At 38.6% G+C, this 18,884-nt stretch overlaps 3 protein-coding genes and 1 non-coding gene across 5 annotated transcripts; 2 read left to right on the top strand and 2 right to left on the bottom strand.

Annotated features, from left to right (window-relative positions):
• Positions 1–2,383: 2,383 nt before the first annotated feature.
• Positions 2,384–2,456, top strand: TRNAR-UCU (transfer RNA arginine (anticodon UCU)). Its single transcript has one exon. It is a non-coding gene; the product is annotated as a tRNA-Arg (tRNA).
• Positions 2,457–2,983: 527 nt separating this feature from the next.
• LOC127800115 (probable arabinosyltransferase ARAD2) lies at positions 2,984–8,910 on the bottom strand. 2 transcript variants are annotated; one of them, XM_052334553.1, is made up of 4 exons: positions 8,237–8,910; positions 5,107–5,360; positions 4,224–4,814; positions 2,984–4,017 (listed from the first exon to the last, which is right to left on the bottom strand). In XM_052334553.1, the coding sequence occupies exons 1-3, from the start codon at positions 8,871–8,873 to the stop codon at positions 4,263–4,265; spliced, it is 1,443 nt and encodes a 480-aa protein (XP_052190513.1). In that variant the 5' UTR covers positions 8,874–8,910; the 3' UTR covers positions 2,984–4,017; positions 4,224–4,262. The 2 variants fall into 2 exon arrangements, with proteins under 2 accessions (XP_052190513.1, XP_052190512.1); XM_052334552.1 differs by having other exon boundaries at positions 2,984–4,814.
• On the top strand, positions 3,182–4,017 carry LOC127800116 (protein DMP2-like). Its single transcript, XM_052334554.1, has one exon. The coding sequence runs from the start codon at positions 3,182–3,184 to the stop codon at positions 3,815–3,817; it is 636 nt and encodes a 211-aa protein (XP_052190514.1). The 3' UTR covers positions 3,818–4,017.
• Positions 8,911–9,520: 610 nt separating the features above from the next.
• Positions 9,521–11,856, bottom strand: LOC127799645 (histidinol-phosphate aminotransferase, chloroplastic-like). The gene is made up of 9 exons (XM_052333865.1): positions 11,761–11,856; positions 11,543–11,626; positions 11,229–11,383; positions 10,984–11,081; positions 10,669–10,777; positions 10,368–10,525; positions 10,098–10,240; positions 9,783–9,923; positions 9,521–9,682 (listed from the first exon to the last, which is right to left on the bottom strand). The coding sequence occupies exons 1-9, from the start codon at positions 11,854–11,856 to the stop codon at positions 9,554–9,556; spliced, it is 1,113 nt and encodes a 370-aa protein (XP_052189825.1). The 3' UTR covers positions 9,521–9,553.
• Positions 11,857–18,884: the final 7,028 nt, after the last annotated feature.

Genomic DNA, 18,884 nt, shown 5'->3' with positions numbered 1-18,884 from the left:
AGTAGTACATTGTTCTATGAAACTAAGGTTTAAAATATGGAAGAAAGAAGTGTTAATTTCCTTCATTTTTACCATTTAGTTGATTTTGTTCCGCTTATCTCTCTTTCATAGTTACGTACCTTTTCGATTAAAGAATGAGAAATCTTTATTCTCTTGCATAAATTTAATTTTTATTTTATGAGAAGTCATCTTTTTTTTCAACAATGCTTTTTTCATTTGATACAATAGCTTTCTCTTAGATAAGACAAAATTTGATAAATACTGACAACTCTCGAATAAAATATTAGAATAAAAAAATTATTATAAAATGAACTATTAATTTTAAATTATCTTTAATGATTAATTAATAATTTAAAATATTTTTCTTAACGAATTCTTGATAAATCAACCTTCATATATAAACATAAAAGGGTCAACTAAGTCTTGTGTGGCCTTTATAGACAAAGATGAGGACAATAGAGCTAAAAGTTAAGAAAAATAGTATTATTTGTTAAAGAAATGATGGAAGTTATAAATAAGATGCACTTTAATGAATTTTTTCCTTGTTAATGTATGACTATAAAGGTGCGATTGTATAAAAAATTATATTTATATGCCTTTGCCCAACATCTTAAAGAGGGTAGGAGAATAAAGCACAAGTCCTATCACTTTCTTTTGAGGTTCATGTACGCAAGTTTTGAGGCTATGCCCTATAACCACCCATTACCCTTTTTTGACTAACATTTATATGCTGAGAGGTTTACAAGTGCAGAGGGCTAGTGGGCAGTGGGCACTTGGCTTTTTGATTCAATTGAGAAAGGCCCACTTTTGAGGATTCCTTCTCACTATAGATGCCCTTTTAGTCCCACCTCCACCCTAAAAAGAGGCAAACCTATAAAATCATCTAATAGATTTTGAGCAAAGTATAGTAGCTCTTATCATAGTAACCTATTAATACAAAGTGGTTGTAGGCTTCCAATGAGTACTAAAGTGAAGCCTTAGGATTCCTTTACATGATTGCAATTTCCTTGTGGAATTGACAGTCAGCAAAATATGGGGGCATTACATCATCATGTGCAAGGAAAAAAACCAAACAAAAACGTGTCACAACATGAGTGGAAGAAATTTGTCATTAGTTATATAAATAAATGACTTATGTGTTGCTTAGAGGATCAATTCATGACATTCTTAGGCTTTTTTAATACTACTTTTATTTTGATTGTAACAAGGAACTCAAGCGATAATACAAAAGTTATGGATGTACGACTCGATGTTGTATATATATTGTGATGTAGTTAAGATGACAAATTTACTTTTTTTTTTAATAATAATTATAGTTTAAATTAAATATTCTTTAATAAAAAATGATTCTCATGACATTAAAATAGTTGCTATCCTAATTGTTTTCATTCCACCTTTCTCTTTTCTCAAGAACACAGAAAAAGAAGGAAAGATAGATAGAAGTGGGTACATAGCAAAGAAGTGCTTGGGAATGTTTGAAAAGGGTAGCTAGGTTGAGTTAGAAGTAGGGTTTGCTAGGTGAGCCTCATAAATGGGTTAAGCTGGCAGAGCTTGACATGACCCAAGAGGGCTTCCATCTTCAGCCGGAATTCGCACCAAATTAATATGTTAGGGTCCACTAAAATTATGGCGGCCTTGCCATTGAGCCCCTCTTAACTTCCCTACCACTAAAATAGCCCCTTTGTTCAACAAATTATGAGTGATGTTTTCTCTAAATAGTCACACGCGTCAAGTTCGTATAGAGTATGTGTTTGATGTCAATTTTTTGATCAAATGCCTTACTCCTAAATTAGATCAAATTCATGTCAATTTTTTCCATCAAATTCATATAGAATAAATTATTATGTGTTCTCTTTTTTAATAAAAAACCCAAAATTAGATTCGATTGATATAATGAAACGTGTATTGATCAGACTTAACATTGAGTTGAATATATAATGAATGATGATTAGATTTATTGTGCTGATTAATATTTTTTTATGGGTATTGAAATGTTAATTTATCAGTCTTATTGAATTAAAAAATATACCTTTGTATACTTTGTAAAAGGAAAAAATAAAGAAAAATTGTAGCCTTTTGTTTGAATCTTCAGTATTGAGATCACATTCAAAGAAGTGCGTTAATGATCGTATATTGAGAAAGAGAAATAGTGTCCCTATCTATTACCTTATTTTGATAGTATTTTCAATATAAAATTTTCAAAAATTATCACTTTCTATTATTTTTAAAACAAAGGGCAAAAGGGAAGTAGTTTTTGTGAAGCAAACTTTTATAAAATCTCGGATTTATTATTTCTCCATAGAGAAAAAAAAAAAAATCTGCTGCTACATAAAATAACTTAGTTGGTTGTTTATATAATTTGATATGGGGCCACAGGACAAAGGCGCCCATGGCCTAATGGATAAGGCGTCTGACTTCTAATCAGGCGATTGTGGGTTCGAGTCCCACTGGGCGTGCGTATATTTATACCTTTTTTCCCCCCTATTCTTCACTTTTTTATTAAGATGGGCCGGCCCACTGATTACTTGGGCCTTCAAACTCTACCGGGTCCAAATACACAACGTCATCGTTGCGATAGCCACTTTAATACTGAGAATTGGTAAAGAAATAAAAAAAAAAAAAACTTTTAAGAAACGCAACATCTTTACATTGCTTTCATACAAAATTTAGTTAAATATTCTGCTTATATAACATGACCTGGGCGCGGGCCTATCATTCCCCTGCGTGCCCGCAAACTCGACATGGGTTGGAAAACATTTCTAAAAATGTATTTCCTCTTAATGTTCGAATTTCAAAGGTTGCATTCAATTGTGTCTACATTATGTTATGATGATTGTCAGATCATTTGCATAACTTTTTTAGCAAGGAAAATGATATTTACACATACTTATCACCATTTTAACGATTAGGCGACGCTATGTTTAACAAATGTTAAAATTTTCAAATATAAGAAGCCCCAGTATTCTGCATAAATCATTCCCCAAAACAAATGCTTACTTGTAAGAACAGGAAACCCACCTTCTCCATGAGCTATCAATGAAGAAAAGAATGAGAAAGATTGTTTCCTATGCCCCTTTGTTTCAACAAAGAATAATCCTCCTCTCATGTTCAAAAACCATTGCAATGCAACCTTTCCACATTGACACCTCTGTTACAGCCTCCTCACACAGACAGGCAAATAATGGAAGATTCAATCAAACAACACCTAATTGAGATAGAAGAGGTTGGCAAAGTCTACCTGCCAGCAGAGGAAGAAACTGATGAAACCCAGTTCATATTCATCCTCAACACAATCCTAAGCGGCACAGCTCGCCTTAACGTTCTTCTGCCCTCTGCCACCATCCTCGCCTTCACCATTTTCGCGCCTATCCTCACCAACGATGGCCAATGCGATGCCCTGAATCGGTGGCTGATGGCTGTCTTCTCGGCACTTTCAGCAGGGTCCTGCATCTTCCTCTCCATAACTGATAGCTTTCGAACTGCCACCGGGAGGTTGTACTATGGCGTTGCCACACGTGGAGGAATATGGACTTTCAATGGAGGGAGGAAGAAACCCCTGAGGCCATCAGATTACAGGTTGGGATGGGGAGATCTCTTCCATGGATCACTTTCTCTGATTGCTTTTCTCACTTTTGCAGCTTTGCACCCTGATGCTGTGTCATGCTACTACCCAGCATTGCCCAGAAAGGTTAGCAACACTGCTCCTCTGGTGGTTGGATTTGTAGTGAGTGTTCTGTTTGTGATTTTCCCTTCAAGGAGAAGAGGAATTGGGTACCCGTTCTTGCTGCAGAGGGACGGCTTATACAGCAGGAAATGAATATTTTATGATAGAGACTTTTATATAAATGATAAAGAGGTCTATTTGTTATTTCTGTCCCATGGATCATACATTTATAGTCCTTCCTGAAGGTTCAAGCAATGAACTGATTAACATCTCCAAGTTCCTTTAGAGTACCATTACTATGTTATCTGTCCTATACCGTAGGTAGCAAAATGCAGTACATAGCTACAAAGTACCTGCACAATAGATCAACATAACAGTGGATCAAATATTTCCAACTAAATCATCACTTTTAGTATGTAACAATTCCAGGATCACCATCATCACAGAAAGATTTCCCAAGAGAAGCAGAGATAATAGGAAAAGAAAGAAGAGAAGCTAGCAATTCAAAAAATTGGAACTACCCAGGCAAAAAGAGAAAAAAAGAAAAAATGGAACTTACAAAAAGAAAATGAAGAGAAACCGATGCATTTCTTTAAAATCAGGTGCAATGGCACCGAAGTGGAATGGATGCACCTTGCGGTTTCCTCTTTTCCCGGATGATAACTTCCTTAATCATGGGCAATTTTTGGTGGACCTTTCTCCATATGTAGTTCACAGCACCATCAGGTGCGATAGGCCCAAGACCACCTGGATGGCCGTTATCATACTCAAAGATGGGCTGAACTTGAGCCATCTTTTGCCGAAATAAATCCTTCTGCTTGTCAGAGTAGCTTCCTAGATGATGCACTAGCCAGTTTGGACGTAAAGCATCACTTACTGCAATGAAAACAGAAAATTCTGAATAATCCACCATTCCTTCAAATGGGAGCTCAATGTCGTCACTAACGATGACAGGTATGCAGAGGCTCTGGATGGCATCAAAAAGTCGGCAAGAAGTGGGGGTGTCCCCAGCAGGATGCAAGCAGAATTCTGATGTTCTCATCCCTCTTATGGACTGCTCCTTCCCAGTGGCATTAGGGAAGCCTTCTTCCATAATGACTCTGGGTTCATTAAGCAACAAGTCCCACAATTTCTCTCGGACCAACCCTCCCTGCATTTAGAATATTGAATGCTGTTAACAAACTGCTAGATAAAAGAAGTGAGAACAACATTATCTTCATCTCTGAAAAAGGCTGCACTAAATTCTCATTCAAAGTAAGTTTGGGGAGAAGCACAGCTTACAACTTCCTTTTCACATCTAAAACTAGAAACATTTATAAATGATGGACTGAAAAGAATATGATGCTACTATATGTCTTCAGTCCATCATCATAGAAACATTTCCAGAGATGACTCATCAAACAAGCCTTTAATTAACTAACAGGCAGAAATTGAGTACTGACCCGATGTCGATGCTTAGCCCCTTTGAAGTAAAGAAGGGTTGGACGTTTCTGGTTTTCAGATGTTTGCAACCTAGGCAATAGATGTGTGTATGGCACTATCACATCTTTCAGCAGTGAAACCTGGGTGTGCTGTATCATATCTGAAGAGTTACCGCTGGATGCTTTTGAGTCAAGCCTATACCACCCACCAAAATCAACCACCAGAAGAACTGCTGGGGCAATCTCAGCTCTGACATGCCACATAGCAACAGGGTCTGCCAAAGAATGCTTCAAGTTTTAACAAAACCTGACAATGCAGAGACTAAATGATAAGCAAATATGACGTGCTTTTGTTTTTTGTTTGTTTTTTTCTCTTTTTTCATGTCTGGCAGCAGATAACTAAAGAACTTTTCCACATATATTGATCCACATAAATTGATTGCACATGCAAGGAATGCCTAAGAAAATAGTGTTATTACCTCTTTTTTTTTTCATTTGCTTGGGCAAGATTGTCAAGCCTATGGTTTCATAAAAATATTGATCTCAATTTGAAAGCAGAACAGTGTGATGCTGTAGTCATTTCCAATGTCAAGAGGAAGAAACAAGAGCAACACATGAAATACATTTTATGTCCACAAGAAAGCCAAAATATAGTTGCACGTTATGGATGGATGCCCAAAATGTGAAGGCATCAAATCCTTTTTATTTTGTATTTTTTAGATAGATGTCCAGTACTCTTTTATTTTCCTTCTTTTTTTTTTTTTTGGGGGGGGGGGGGGGGGGGGGGCGCGGTTTGGGGGGTTGTGGCCCTGTGGACGGGCTGGAGTGGAACTAGAAATTTTAGGGTGTGTTTCATACCCTTTTCTTTTTCAGTTTTTTGTTTTTGTTTTCATTTTTTTGAAATGAAAACAAAAAATGGCATTCCATTGCTTGTTTTTGTTTTAAAAGATTTGGAAACTTTTGAAAAAAATCAGAACACACAAAAGGGTTTCACATTTTCCACTACTGTCTTTATTTTCTTCCTCTCCCTTATGTTCTCTACAGTCAGGTTACCTTATTTGCAGGGATTCCAATGGTCACTCCATCAACTAAGGTTGTTGGCAGGAAAAGTGGGAAGATAAAAAAGTTAAAACAAAACTGAAAGCAAACCCAAATTATCAAACATGTTAAGTTTTTTATTATTTTAATGAAAATAAAAACACACACACACAAAACAGAAACAGAACAAAAAAGCTCTGTCAAATGTCCCACTTAAGAATTCAAGTAGCGTTTCAAGGGAATCACTTGAATTTCATAACATTTACCACATTCAACTCAGGAAGGCCTCAGCCAAAGTTCTTCATTTTTAACAATTTCCAGTAGCTGTTTAAAACACCTTTCTTTTTGTAGTTAACAGTGCTACAAATTTCTTATTCAAGCATTCACTTACATAGTCATCAAGGACCTTAACTGCAGCAGGACCTTAAGGTGAGAACCAGAATAAAAGGAGTCTGAAGCCTTATAACAGCAACAGCGTTTTTGCCTTTCCAGTACAAATAAAGGGCACCAAACTAAAACTGCACCATTCCATTAGAAAGACACTAAAGACTCTACATGGGTACTTCTAGGTCATAAAACCACTTCTCAATTCATGATTTTCTGAACAATAAAAAGCTGGCTTCTAAGCTGAGGAAGTAGTTTTCCAGATTGGAGAGAAAAGAACCGATCTATGGCAGGAATCAGCCTGTTCAACCTCAGCTTGTTTGAACTCATACTGTGGCAATTGATAGGTGGTTTTGTGATTAATTCTGTAGTAATTGATAGGTTGTTTCTTGGTCAAAATGGTTTTACTGACATGAAAAGAGGAGTTGATTTTCAGTTCAATTTGCCAACAGATTGCCCCTACTCGATATCATTTGTACTTTTGACATTGGAATTGGATAATAATCTTTGCCCATTCAACTTAACTTATTCACACATAACCCAACACCAATTCATAACCTTCTTTCACCTCATCATTCCCTCGCTAGAGGGTTGCATCAGAAAATCCAACATACAATTTTGCCACATTGTTCTTCTCCAAGGATTTATATTATCAAAATAACTTTAGAAGTCAACTGACATTATGAATAGTGTGCCATTGACCCTAACTTGATAGGATAAGTTGTTGTTAATGATGAATAATGATAGTTGAATTCATTGAAACTTCTGAAAACAGAGGAGCTGAATTTCACTATTCTTACATATCATCTGTACTCAGCTCAAGAAAGAACTGAGTCAAGCTTGAGCTAGGGTTGAATTTGTGAAAAATGAGGTCCAAAGAAGTAGCTGCTAGTGACCAGCTCAGTTAGATTACAGCTATACTATTAGAAGCTCAGAATCCTATGCAAGAAAGACGTTCAAGAAAAGAGCCGCTCAGCAACTTCAGGGGAAGTGTTTCTCCCATTCCTAGTTGAGGCACAAAGGACAGAGCCCTCCCAGCTAAGGCCAAAAACCTGACTCTTCACTTCACTACACTATTGTTTCACTAGGGGCGGACCATCATCAGCTAATTTACCCATTTCTAAACAGCACTTCGCCCACACAATCCAATGGATTTCTTGATTATCAAAATGCTCAACTCTTCATATTTATAATTAAGAAGACCCCAAAACATTGGGGCTCAGTTACCTGTTATTCAGGTTATACGTAATGACCCGGAAACTGAGGGGCAGCAAAATTTGGAAAGATTGATCAATAATTAAGAAGACATTAGAAGCAACTAGCTTTTCTGTACCACACGTAGAAGATAAACCATACCATAGATCACTATATAGAGTGATGACACGCCAATTGCAAACATTAACAAACCTAGGAGAGCAATAGGGTGAGAAGAAACAGCTTAGCATGAAAAGTTGGAAATTAGAATTCCAAACTTTGTCCCTCTAAAAAATATAATTATCGTCTTCGGTAGTTTTTTGTTTTAAAATCACAATAATAAAGCATTCAACGATAATAATGCAAGCTATGGAAACCACTCTGTTGGTTTCAACTCGCCTAATTTAATTGAACGAAAGCGGTAAGAGTTTTACTGGGTTGCCACTTGCTTCTCTTGTAAACAGAAAACAGAGATTAAAACCACCAACATAAAAACAGCAAGCAATCATCACATTTCAAAGCAAATCCGACTCACCAGTAAGAACAAACACATGATCACGGCCGCCGGACCGCTTCCAGGGCTCAGAACCCTTGACAAAATCCACGACCTGCCTCTGCCTCTCATAGTCCGCATTCCCTACCTTCTTCCTGAACGCCCCCTTGCCGACGCCCAGCTGCAATTCAGCGCTCAGCGTCGCGAAGAACGGGACGAACACGACGTCGGCCTCACCGGCGTCGAAAACCCGTCGGGCAAACGACCCGGACCTCATCGCCTCGGGCGTCATCAGATCGCCCGTGATCCAGTACTCTGCGCTGTACTGCTTGATCAACGGACTCTCCGGGTACGGAGGGAACGGCCTTTTCCACGAATTGGTCGATCGAATTTCGTTGTCGGGTTCGCTTCCCAGCCTCGAATCGTTTTGCAGAGACCAGTATTCTTCTAAGAGGCCGTAGTTGAGAGATCGGGGTAGGTCTGCTACGTAGACTTTGAGGGAATTGGGTGGAAATGGATGGGCAGTTGAGGAGAGCGTGGAATAGGAGAATAGAGAGTTGGATTGGTGGGTTGTGATGGAGAGGAAGAAGAGAGAGAGTGGGAATAAACAGAGAAGCGAGGGAAGGAGAAAGAGAGTGGAGATGGAGCAGGAAGCTCCGTTGGTGTTCTTTGGAGCCATTCTGGTTGTGTTTCTCTGTGACTTCACTTGGGCTTGCGATTTGAGGGTGGATTGGAATCATATTCGGGGAAGAACAAGGGTGATTTGGTCTTTTCGCCAAGCTCTCGGGTTGATCCGACCCGGTGAAATATGTGAACATACAAATTTAATTAATTAGGTAAATTACACCGTCCACTCTTTTCAAGTCGTGAGAAAAATGAATTGTTAATTTTTTAAAAAAATTTAAAATATCTTTTTATGTTATCTCTCTCTGTTTTAGTTTTTATTTAATAAATATATTAATATTTTAATTTAAAATAATATTAAAAAATTGACAATTTCATCAATTATGTAATATTTTCTTATCGAAAAAGACTAAGAAAGTTATATGTCATTATTTCCTTTATCTACTATTTTTTTTTAATAAAAATGTCATACATCACCATCTTCTTAATATTATTTTTTAAATTAATTTAAATTATAAAAAAATAATTATTCAACTGAACTTTAAATAAAAAAAAAGGAAAGATTAAAAGCATTACAAGGGAGACAAATCTCCAATCTTGGAGAGAAGGAAACAAATGAAGGTTTTATTGCTGGGCAATGATAAGAGTAATAACAGGGATTAATTGAACCCACAACTCAATAGTTATTTGCAGCCACAATGGAGCCCTTGACGCAGCCAAGCCATCAACCTGGAATCAGTTAGCCAGGCGTCGGAGACACTCCATCAGGGCATCTGTATGTTCCGGCTTCCCCACAGTGATGCGAACAAATGTGTTCAAATCCCCATAGTATCGAATGACTATTCCCATCCTTGCGAGCTCATCCTGCCCACAGATTAAATTTTTTTTTTACTTCACAGTGAAAACAAACAGTGCACGAGATCAGACCCTGGCCTCAGGTTGGAGAAGAAATCAATATACGTACCTTGAGCTGTTTAGCACCCTTCCCGGGGGCGACTTCACAAAGAAGGAAATTGGCATAGCTAGGAAAGGGCTTGAGAAAGGGAACGCCCTTCAGAAGCTCATACATCCTCCTCCTCTCTTTAATCAACGCATTCTTCACCTTCTGATATCATCACAAATATATTGCAAACGAGCATTAGAAATTTAGAACACGACATCTTGTTCATGTTTTTTTAAATTTCTTCCTCAACCTGCAAATTAATAATGCCTGTAATTTCTAGTTCAATATTCGCTTCGACAAAGAATTTTTAATTTCCAGCTAGCTGGTACTAAGTACCTCCAGATAGGAAGCATTTTGCAGTGCTGCACAAGCGGCAGCTTGAGCAGCCACAGACGCACTGAATGGTTGTTTTGCTTTTCGAAAATAGTCAATCATGCTCAAAGGGAAAGCACCATACCCCACCCGAAGCCCAGCCAAACCTGTTTCAATGTAAAGCATGCACCACTACTAACTAAAGCCGAATCCAGAACCAAATCAACAAGAAAACAAATTAGGTGTAGAAGCTGTGTGGAGGAAAATTCATCCTTAAAAAGTATGCATATTTACCTGCTACCTTGCTGAATGTTCGAAGGACAATCAAATTCTCGTGCTTCTTAACCCACTTAATCCTTGATTCCATACCTGAAAACTCAATGTAAGCTTCATCTAAAACAACCAGTATGGGTAGCTCAAGGATCCTCAGCAAAGCTTCATCCGTTACAAGGCTGCAAATATAGGAAGGAGGAACGACTGTGAGCCAAAAATGCTTAATCATCTACGTACTACAAGATCAGCTCAAAATAGTGTATCAAAACTGAAGTTTCTTAGGTGCCAAGCAACTAAACATGGGCTTGTGAATGAAAGTTACCTCCCATCTGGATTGTTGGGAGATGCCAAGATTATGCATTTTGGCTTGTCTTTCGAGACAGCTTCACTGATTCTTTCCAGGTCCAAGCTGAAATCGGGCTTCCTTGGTACTGCACATACATGCACATATATGAGCCAAAAAGGTAAAGAGAAAAATTAAATTGGGCATATGTGAAATAGGAGTTGTGGATTTCCTTTTTCATAGTTTTGTGTATTGTCATTGGCATGGATCATTAATTGTTTGACAAGCTAGAAAAATAAAAATAATAATAATTATTACAAGAGAAGATCAAGAAGCTTAAATTATATATCTTACCCTCGATGACTTGGCCAGCGTGAAGAGTCGTGCCGAATTGGTACATAGGAAATGTTGGAGGGCAATCCACAATTTTGTCATTGGGATCGAGCACACAGCTAGAGAATTTGGGCAAGTAAAATTAAAACCGCGATGAACGAAAAGGAAAATTAAAGATAATTAAGTTTGGGGATGGAGGAGGAGGAGGAGGAGGAGCTAGCTAGAGAGTTAAAAAAATTGACGATCACGAGGGAAAGAGTTGAAACCGCATGATCAAGTCCAAGAGCTCATAAGCACCGCAGCCTACTATCAAGTGTTGGGATTCAAGCCCAATATAACTCTCCAGACCTGCTCGCAGTTGACGGCATTCAGCATCGGGATACACATGTGGGAACTTCAACGCCCCTAAAGCTTTGGAGACCTGCAAAGACGCGCGCACACACATATATTCATCAATCAACTTTGATCGAATTCAGTTCATCTGAAGCTTGCTGCATGCTTCTAATTAAGTGCCCCGAATTGAAGCACCAAACTATGTAATATGCATGAACTGCATCTAATTAAGGGTGTGATGATTTGCCTCGGGAGGAGGACCATAGGGGTTCTCGTTCGCATCTAGTTTGATAATTTCTTCGGGTTTCCTTCCCAACTGAACAGATAAAACCTGCAATTAATAATTAATTAATGGAGGCTAGGCCTTTCATAAAAATGATGCATATAGAATATCAGAAATATCACACACACACACACACACACACACACACAGTGTTGGTTCAGCTAATTAAAAATCTAGAATACCTCAAAAGGCAAAATGGCAGTATAAGATCCCATGTTCTTGAGATGAGCCCTGATATATGAATCCCCACTCACAACAGCTTTCTTGTTGTCTGCCATATATATAGTGATATGATGAGACCAGCCCACCTCAGATTCAAAGCCTAGCTGCTAGCCAGCCACCAGTTAATGGATTAACGAGGCCTCCTCTCCCGCTGTTCCTGCTGCTGTGTTTGTGTTAGTTGCTTTCAGGGCAGCGGAAGCAGGAATATCAATTAAGAAGAGAGAGAGAGAGAGAGAGGAAATTCACAGCTGAAGCCTGAAGGTGCGGCCGCTTCTTGGCCTGCTGCCGCGCGTTTGGAGGAGTGCAATAAGTAGTAGACTCCTTGATCCCTTTTTATAATGTTTTTGCTGGTTTTCGGAATTCCGATTGAGCGGAGCACAAGGACTTGGAATTCCATTTCCGTTTCTGTATGTCGAGTCGACGAGATGTATATAGTTTATACATTTGTGGTGGCTATGTATCTCTTTGCAACGTGTATCCACATCCAATTTTCCAAGCCCAGCATTGTAGTCATGGCAATGTTTTTATAAAATCTTCATACATTCCTCCAATTCCATGGTGTATTCATACCCAAGAATAGGGTCTGATCACCTAGCAACAAAAGGAAAAAAAAAATAAAATAAAATAATCCGGTGTAGGTCTCCGCCGGACTGTCATAGTTGCGGTTTGACTTAAGCCATCAAAAAGTCCATACGATGACACTAAATCACACCCTTAATCGACTTTTTTCTCAATAGATCACTTGTACAAGAAGGATCATTAGTCATCCTGAGAGTCATTCGATTTGAAAGATTCACTCACATTTTTTTTCTCATTCTCTTGCATTAAGAAATTTATTTTTGTAGTTAGACAGCAACAACAATTTATTTGACACTTCATCTTATACAATAATACTACTAAAAAAAGAAAAAAAATATAATTAATAATACCTTATTAAATAGGTGTATCAAAATAAATGTTTGAAATCTACTTCTTATTATAATAGAACTTTCTTTAAATCTATGGGGTATGATATCTATTTACTATATTTGTTATTAAAGTTGCATAAAAATATTAAAATTCCAATTGAGCCAAACTAATACACATGAAATTTCAACGAAACATACATATCTGAAATCTATATTTCATATCGATGGAACTTTCTCTACATTTGTGTAACATGGTATCTTTTTTTGCTATATATGGTATTATTATGTTATAGACAAAAACTCATTAAAAAGATCAAAGAAAAAGCTCAAAAGCCTAAAAATTATTTTGGGTTAAAAAGGGTAAATTTCTCGTACATGAGGCCATGGGGTCCACACAACGCGCGAACTAGATAACTTCAACATCCAAATATTTTTTTCAAAAAATAATCAATTATCCATAAAGAATTCTAATTCTAGGAGGATTACAGAATATTGTGATAAATAATTATCCACAAGAAATTTTATTTGCAAAAGTGACAAGATAAACATCATTTATAAAAGATAGATGTCATCTATAACAATGCTAATTCTAATCAGACTAGAGTTAATCAAGATATACATTATCTGTAATAATTTTAATATCAAATTAATTAAGATTACTCTATATTGCTCTATAAATAAGTAGACACTCATTCCTGAAAAGGTATGATGTCTTTAATACTAATTTTAATATAGTTTATATCATATTCAGTTTCTGATTTAAACATCTAAACATTTGCGCGAGGATCTCTCTACACCCTGTGATTGTTTTCTTATTTTTACAAATTCAGACGATTTGATGACAACATTTTAGTCAACTAAATTCATTATTTTATCCGGACAACAACAAGTGTTAATGTTACATAAAAACATTGAAATTCCAGTTGAGTGAAGTTGATACATATGGAATTCCATAGACACATTTGTCTAAAATATACATGTCAAAATTGATAGAATTTTATCTACATTTGTGGGTTATGGTATCTTTTTACTATATGTGTTATTGAATTTGTATAAAAATATTTGAATTCCAATAGAGTGGAACTGATACATTTCAAATTCTGTTTATTTAAAATATAGTTGTAGTGTTTTTAAACTAATAAAAGCGGTATGTAAAATACCTGGATCGCAGCGGAATGATCGAAACTGATTTGCCTAACAACCTCCGTGGAAGAAAACTATAAAAGCTTCCTTATACGTCCACCCCTTGTTCGCCCAAGGCTCGAATGATGATGCCGAAGACAGTATATGAGCGATCAGAAATTAATTCTGATTGTCGTTAATTTTCCATTAGGCTCTATGTCTATTTATAGGTATCACACAGATAAAGATAGACATGTAGGAATTTGAATCTAATTCAAATTCCAATTACTTATCCCATCATATATATTGTTAAAATTCAAATGTTAATGAATTTGAAACAAATTCAAATTCATAACATTTATCTTATCATTAGGAACTTATCCCAATGTAACCGCAATTCTAACAATCTCCCACTCGGGTACTTGGGATAATGCTCAACTCATCTTCTCATACAGGACGTCAAGGGGTGCGACCTTGATGACAATGATAAGAGTACTATATCAAACAACCACCAATGCCAACATAGTACTGCTGCAAAAGGAAATAAACGAGGGCAATGCCATCCATGCCTTAGATAATAAATAACACATCTATCAAATGCTTCCAATCTCTCAAGATGAACTCTGAACAACATTTGATCATCAATCGAAGTTCTTGCACTCATGATCATCACACAGATGATCGTCCGGACTATGAGTTGCAAAACTTACATGATGTGGTATAAATTACCTTTCCCAAAATTCGAAACAATCCATCTCTTGGTTCAACCACTTGCCCAGACATGGCCCGCCTAGCTGCTTTCTTGCTAGCCAATTGGGTGACATGCTAAAGTAGTGTAATTGAACCTCAACTTCATGAAACAATTTTAGGTCAGAAGGCATATGTGAATAGGGTCTCACGCAGTGACAGAGAGAGAACAATCTTGTCACTTCCCTATAGCGGTCGTACAAGCGCATGCTGTATGATGTGCATGCTACAGTGGAGCTCCCACTAATCAGGGATGTCACACTCAAAACACCGTACAGATGTCGGTCCAGTCACCACATAGGCACTAACCCGAGTCACTCAACTTATGAGTACTCACATCCTGCTTTTCTCAGGCTTAATATGGAATTCAGAATATATCCATATTCGACTTCTTCAAATAAGTCTCATCTTAGCCGTACTAAGGCGACAATAACAACCTTGGATACCCCTCATGTATCAAGGCACTTACACTGACCACATAGGTCCAAGAGTCAGTTGTCTCATCCTGCACACCACACAGGTGTTAGGGCGATCGTCCGCGTGATTGGACCGATCTAAGCCTGGTGACATTCACGAACATGTGTAATTATTTTCATGTTTTCCATATCAACAACACAATGTCATATAATGAAAACAGAAAGAAGATAACAAATATCCATCAAATAAGATAACAAATATCCATCAGTATAAATCATAATGAATGTCGTAAACAGTGATCAAATGTAGAACTCAAATTCTACGTAATCCCATACGCCTCACATGGGATTCAAATACATTCCTGCTAAGTGGCTTTGTCAATGGATCAGCCAACATTTCAGCACTAGGAATATAACTTAAAATCACTTCGTTGTCCCTGATCAATCCTCTAATGTAGTGATATCTTCTTCTTATGTGCTTTCCTCTATCATGGAATTTGGGGTCATGTGCGAACTGCATCGCAGCTGTGTTGTCGATCCGAATTTCGACAGGTTCATCAGCCTGAGCTGTTACCCCAAGCTCTCGAAGGAAAGCACTAAGCCAAGATGCATGTCTTCCAGCTTCTGAGCTAGCCACATACTCTGCTTCCATGGTCGACTGAGCAACACAATCTTGCTTCTTGCTTCGCCAAGAAATAGAGCCTCCACCAAGGGTGAAAACATATGCTGATGTGGAGACGCTATCATCTTTATCTCCGCCAAAATCAGCATCAGTGTAACCATGTACTTTCATATCTCCACCTTGGAAAGCTAGGGCATAATCATGAGTACCACGTAGATACCTCATGATTCTTTTGACAACTTTCCAATGTTTCTCACCAGGATTACTTTGGTATCTGCTTACTAGCCCAACGGCGAAGCAGATATCAGGACGAGTACACTTCATAAGGTACATGAGACTCCCAACAGCACTGGCGTATGGTTTCTTTTCCATTAGTTTCCTTTCTTCCTCTGTTTTAGGGCACTGACTAGTACTCAAGGTGCAACCCTTATCAACTGGAGTATCAACAGGCTTTGAGTTATCCATATTAAACCGTTCAAGGACCTTACGAAGGTAAGTCTCTTGAGACAAACTCAAAAGCCTCCTTGAGCGATCCCTCGAGATCTTAACTCCGAGGATATAACTCGCTTCCCCTAAATCCTTCATCTCAAAGACAGAGGATAGCCATTCCTTAATGGTGTTGATCATCTCCAAGTTGTTTCCAACCAATAAGATGTCATCTACATATAAGGACAAAATCAAGAACCCATCTTTTGTCCGTTGGATATACACACAATGGTCTTCCTCCATCATGGTCAAACCAATGGAGGTGACGGCTTCATGAAACCGTAGATACCATTGTCTAGACGACTGCTTGAGACCATATATGGATCGTTTGAGCCGGCACACTTTGCGCTCTTGCCCTTCAGTAGCAAAACCGATGGGTTGATCCATATATATCTCCTCGTCTAGTTCTCCATTGAGAAATGCTGTCTTGACATCCATCTGGTGTAGCTTAAGGTCTAAATGAGCGACGATGGCTAGAATCACGCGAATAGAGTCAAATCTCACCACCGGAGAAAATGTCTCTAAGAAATCTACACCCTCCATTTGGGTGTAACCCTTCGCGACCAATCGGGCTTTATACTTGTCGATCGATCCATCAGCTCGGCGTTTGATTTTCAAGACCCACTTGTTACCAATCGCCTTTCTATTTGGTGGAAGATCAACAAGTTCCCACACCTTGTTCTTATCCATTGAGTCCATTTCCTCTTTCATAGCGATCAACCATTGATCTCGGTTTGGGGAGGTTAAGACTTCTTCATAAGAAGTCGGCTCACTGTCATCCGACATGGCACACATAAGTACCCTTCCCTCAATATCATCGAAATGACGACGAGGGATTAGCCCACGCTGGCTGCGTCGAATTACTTGAGTCACCAAAGTATTGTCTATGGGTTCACTCCCACTAACTGCAGGAATTCTCCCACTGACAAAAGGAACTTCCTTTTGTAACTCATACAATTGGGAGTCCTTATCAACCTCACCAATTCTTGGGAACTCATCCTCAAGAAACTCTACATCCCGAGATTCTGTCTCAGTTAAACCCCCATTAGGATGTTCACCATACATGACGTATCCTTTTGATCCTGCAGGATACCGAATGAACACCTTCTTGCTGGCTCTTGGTCCAAGTTTTCCATACTTGTGGGATGTGCAATGAACATATCCAGCTGATCCCCAAGGCCGCAAGTGTTCCAAGTTTGGACTTCTACCAGTCCATAACTCATAAGGGGTAGAAGGCACGGACTTGCTTGGAACACAATTAAGAATGTATGCTGCAGTCAACAACGCATCTCCCCAGAAACTAATCGGGAGATTCGCCTGCGCCAACATCGATCTAACCATTTCCAACAAAGTTCTATTCCTACGTTCTGCAACACCATTTTGTTGCGGAGTGCCAGGAATAGTTAGGTGTCGAACTATACCTTTTTCCTCACATAGACTTCTAAACTGATCAGAAAGGTATTCACGGCCTCTATCGGTTCGAAGAGTTTTTAAGCTCTTATCGATCTGATTTTCAACCTCATGCACAAAGCGTCTGAAGCAATCTAAAGCTTCTGACTTATGAGAAATCAGATACACGTAACCGAAACGTGAATAATCGTCTATGAAGGTAATAAAGTATGATGCACCATGACGTGCCCTCACATTCATAGGACCGCATATGTCAGAGTGTACTAACTCCAAAGGACAAGATGCACGGGAAGCCTTACCAAAAGGTTTCCTCTTGGCCTTACCAGCTAAGCAAGGCTCACACACAGTGAGTCTCACTTTATTGAGAGATCCCAATAGACCTTCTCTCGCCAGCCTTGCCATCCTTTCTTGACCCACATGGCCAAGTCTCTTGTGCCATAAATCACAATCAACATTTATGTTAGAAGAAGTAGAAGAAACTAAAGCAATAGAATGGTTATTAAAAACATGATCCAAATTAAGTTTGAAAAAACCATCTACTAAGAAACCACCTCCAAAGAATGTATCATCCAAATAGATGTTCACGCCAGTATCACGAAAAAGAAAAGAATAACCCTGTCCTAATAAACATGCTACTGATAATAGATTACACCGGACTCCAGGAGCATACATAACGTCCTTTAGGAGTAGAATCTTGTCATTCTTCATCTTGAGCTGGAACGAACCAACTCCAAGAACTTCTTCTTGTGTGCCATTCCCAAGCGTGACGTACTGAGTTCCCGCTGGCACCCGGTGGTAATCCACAAACCCTTCTTTCTCAACACTTATGTGTCGTGTTGCTCCTGTATCCACAATCCACTCAGGACGTGAGTATGCAACTAATGCATGTGAGCAAACATGAATCAAAGGGGAATAAGAAGAGAAATATACCTTCTTCGGCTCTGGACAATCCCGAGCGAAGTGACCCTTCTTCTTACAATTATAGCATTTCAATTTGGACAGGTCTTTCTTTCCACGTGTCCCTCTTTTGGCCTTCTTATTCTTGCCAACATTAGGTGTAGGCCCTGATGCCTTCGATCCTTGTCTCTTGCGTTTGGGCCCGAAGCCCTCACGTCTGTCGACTTTGGCTACAAAAGCCGCCGCACGGTTCGCTTCAACGCGCTCCGCCTCAAGCTCCAAGTGACGTGAAATATCATCAAAAGTTTTGATATTTTCACTGTGTGTCATAAGGAGCTTCATCTGAGACCACTCAGGGTCAGGCAAGGATCTGATCACCCCTAGGAGTTGCTGCTCATCAGTAAGCGCTACTCCCGCACTCTGAAGATCTCTGATAAGTGAACCCATCACTCTCAAATGCTCAGCCATGCTGTGCC

Source organism: Diospyros lotus, chromosome 4 (assembly GCF_014633365.1).
Source record: "Diospyros lotus cultivar Yz01 chromosome 4, ASM1463336v1, whole genome shotgun sequence".
Lineage (NCBI taxonomy): Eukaryota > Viridiplantae > Streptophyta > Magnoliopsida > Ericales > Ebenaceae > Diospyros > Diospyros lotus.
Note: the sequence above shows the minus strand (reverse complement) of the source record. Positions and strands in the feature narration are given on the sequence as shown.